The sequence below is a fragment of the Girardinichthys multiradiatus genome, chromosome 7 (genome assembly GCF_021462225.1).
Source record: "Girardinichthys multiradiatus isolate DD_20200921_A chromosome 7, DD_fGirMul_XY1, whole genome shotgun sequence".
Taxonomy (NCBI): domain Eukaryota; kingdom Metazoa; phylum Chordata; class Actinopteri; order Cyprinodontiformes; family Goodeidae; genus Girardinichthys; species Girardinichthys multiradiatus.
This window is the reverse complement of record NC_061800.1, coordinates 46543331-46545020: the sequence shown is the minus strand read 5'-3', so window position 1 is coordinate 46545020 and position 1690 is coordinate 46543331. Positions and strand designations below refer to the sequence as shown.

Sequence of the window (1690 nt, the reverse complement as noted above, 5' to 3'; positions counted from 1 at the left end):
TGCACACTGTTGCTCATTGGGGAAAAGCAGTCAGCTCAGTTGTTGTGAGATTGATTCCAGCTTCACCCCCACCAAGAGTCAAAGTGTCTGATTTTATGTGTGGCTCAGAGCTTAAACACTGCAAGTCGTTGTTACGCCAAACGTTTGTGTACCTAAAACACGTCTTTTTTTTGCCAACAGAGCTTTCACTCTGTCTTACATCAGATGTACATTTCTAATGAGTTTAGAGGAATTCATCATTGTTACAGAATGTAACCCAAGTGAATGTATTTGAGGTTCTGAATCTGAATATTGTGTTTGCAAACAGTTCCCAGTCATCCTGTTGTAATCTAACTTTAACATAAATTATGAGCTGTATGGGGGGTGGGAATACTCTCAACCAATCAGAACTGCTTTAGTAGCCACCCACCACACAGTTTCACCATGAAGGTTCAGGCTGAGCTCAAGAGAACATTCTCCTTAAAAGAGCTGTTTTCCTGGGTTTCTCCCCCAGAACTCTGTTTTATCGTGGTGAATGCAGTGGAAATGAGGTGGACCAAGTAAAGGCAGCACTAGAGCTCCCTGCAGTCAGAACACATCACAATCTCAGAGACCATTCTACACATCTCCTGTTAAAGAACCGTACTGATTGTGTCAAAGTCCTTGCTGATCTGAGAGTTGCTGGGCAGTGACTTGAGGTACTCCAGGTGCCTCCTGGCATCCTCCTGATTGTGTCTCACATAGTAGATGACGTAAGCAATCACCATGGTGAACCATCCGAACATTGTGACAAACATGGCTACATCGGTGGTTTTGTGGTGAAAGTTGCAGAAGTTGATCCCTGAGTCCAGCACCTGGATGACCGGTTTCCCAGCGTACTCCTCCTGCACCGCTGTGTGGCAGATCACTTCGTTCACCGTTTCAGGGTCCAGGCGCAGCTCCCTCAGGACCTCCTGCAGCGTGCACTCGCAGTGCCACGGGTTGTTTGAGAGGCTAATCTTTGCTCGGAGACGGGCAAACGCCTCTTTTGGGACGCTTTGGATGTGATTGTTTGATAAATCCAGCACGAGGAGGCTGTCGGAAATACCCTGAAACGCTCCCATGTCCACCGCCTCAATGTCATTGTCAGACAAATCCAACTCCTGAAGGTAGTGCAGCTCCCTGAAGGCGTGGTTGGGAATGTGCGTGATGTGATTGGCTGCCAAAAGTAGAACAACTGTATCTCTGGGAAGATCTGGTGGGATCTTTTCCAAGTTGCGAGACATACATTGGACCACCATCAAGCCATTCTTCACTATGCAATGACAACTTGAGGGACAAGCCATCACGGATGCATTCTTTAAAAGTATCCCAGAGAGAAAGCCCCACAACAGGGCAAAGCCATTGAACATGAGGGATACCCGGGGCATTTGAGGCCTTGCAAAGTTCTGCATAATTAGCAGGGTCTTCCACAAAGTCCTGTCAGGCAAAATAATTCATAGTTCAGTTTTTTCCTTCATTAAACTTTAAAATGCCAAAATTAGCATTTCGTTTACAGAAATGTGGATGTTTATCTGGAGACAATCCATTAAATTTGATTTGGAAGAGTTCTAAACAGTCTTTTGAAACATGGCTGAAAGGAGCTCATCCAAAAATCAGGCTGCTCACTGAACACATTACAGCAGAAACTGTAATCTCCGGATTAACATGAGGACACGGAAAGGCTCAAGAA

General features: G+C 45.6%; 1 protein-coding gene across 1 annotated transcript; it reads right to left on the bottom strand.

Annotated features, from left to right (window-relative positions):
- Positions 1–611: 611 nt before the first annotated feature.
- Positions 612–1388, bottom strand: lrrc3 (leucine rich repeat containing 3). The gene has a single exon (XM_047369722.1). It carries the CDS (start codon positions 1386–1388, stop codon positions 612–614), a length of 777 nt encoding a protein of 258 aa, XP_047225678.1.
- Positions 1389–1690: the final 302 nt, after the last annotated feature.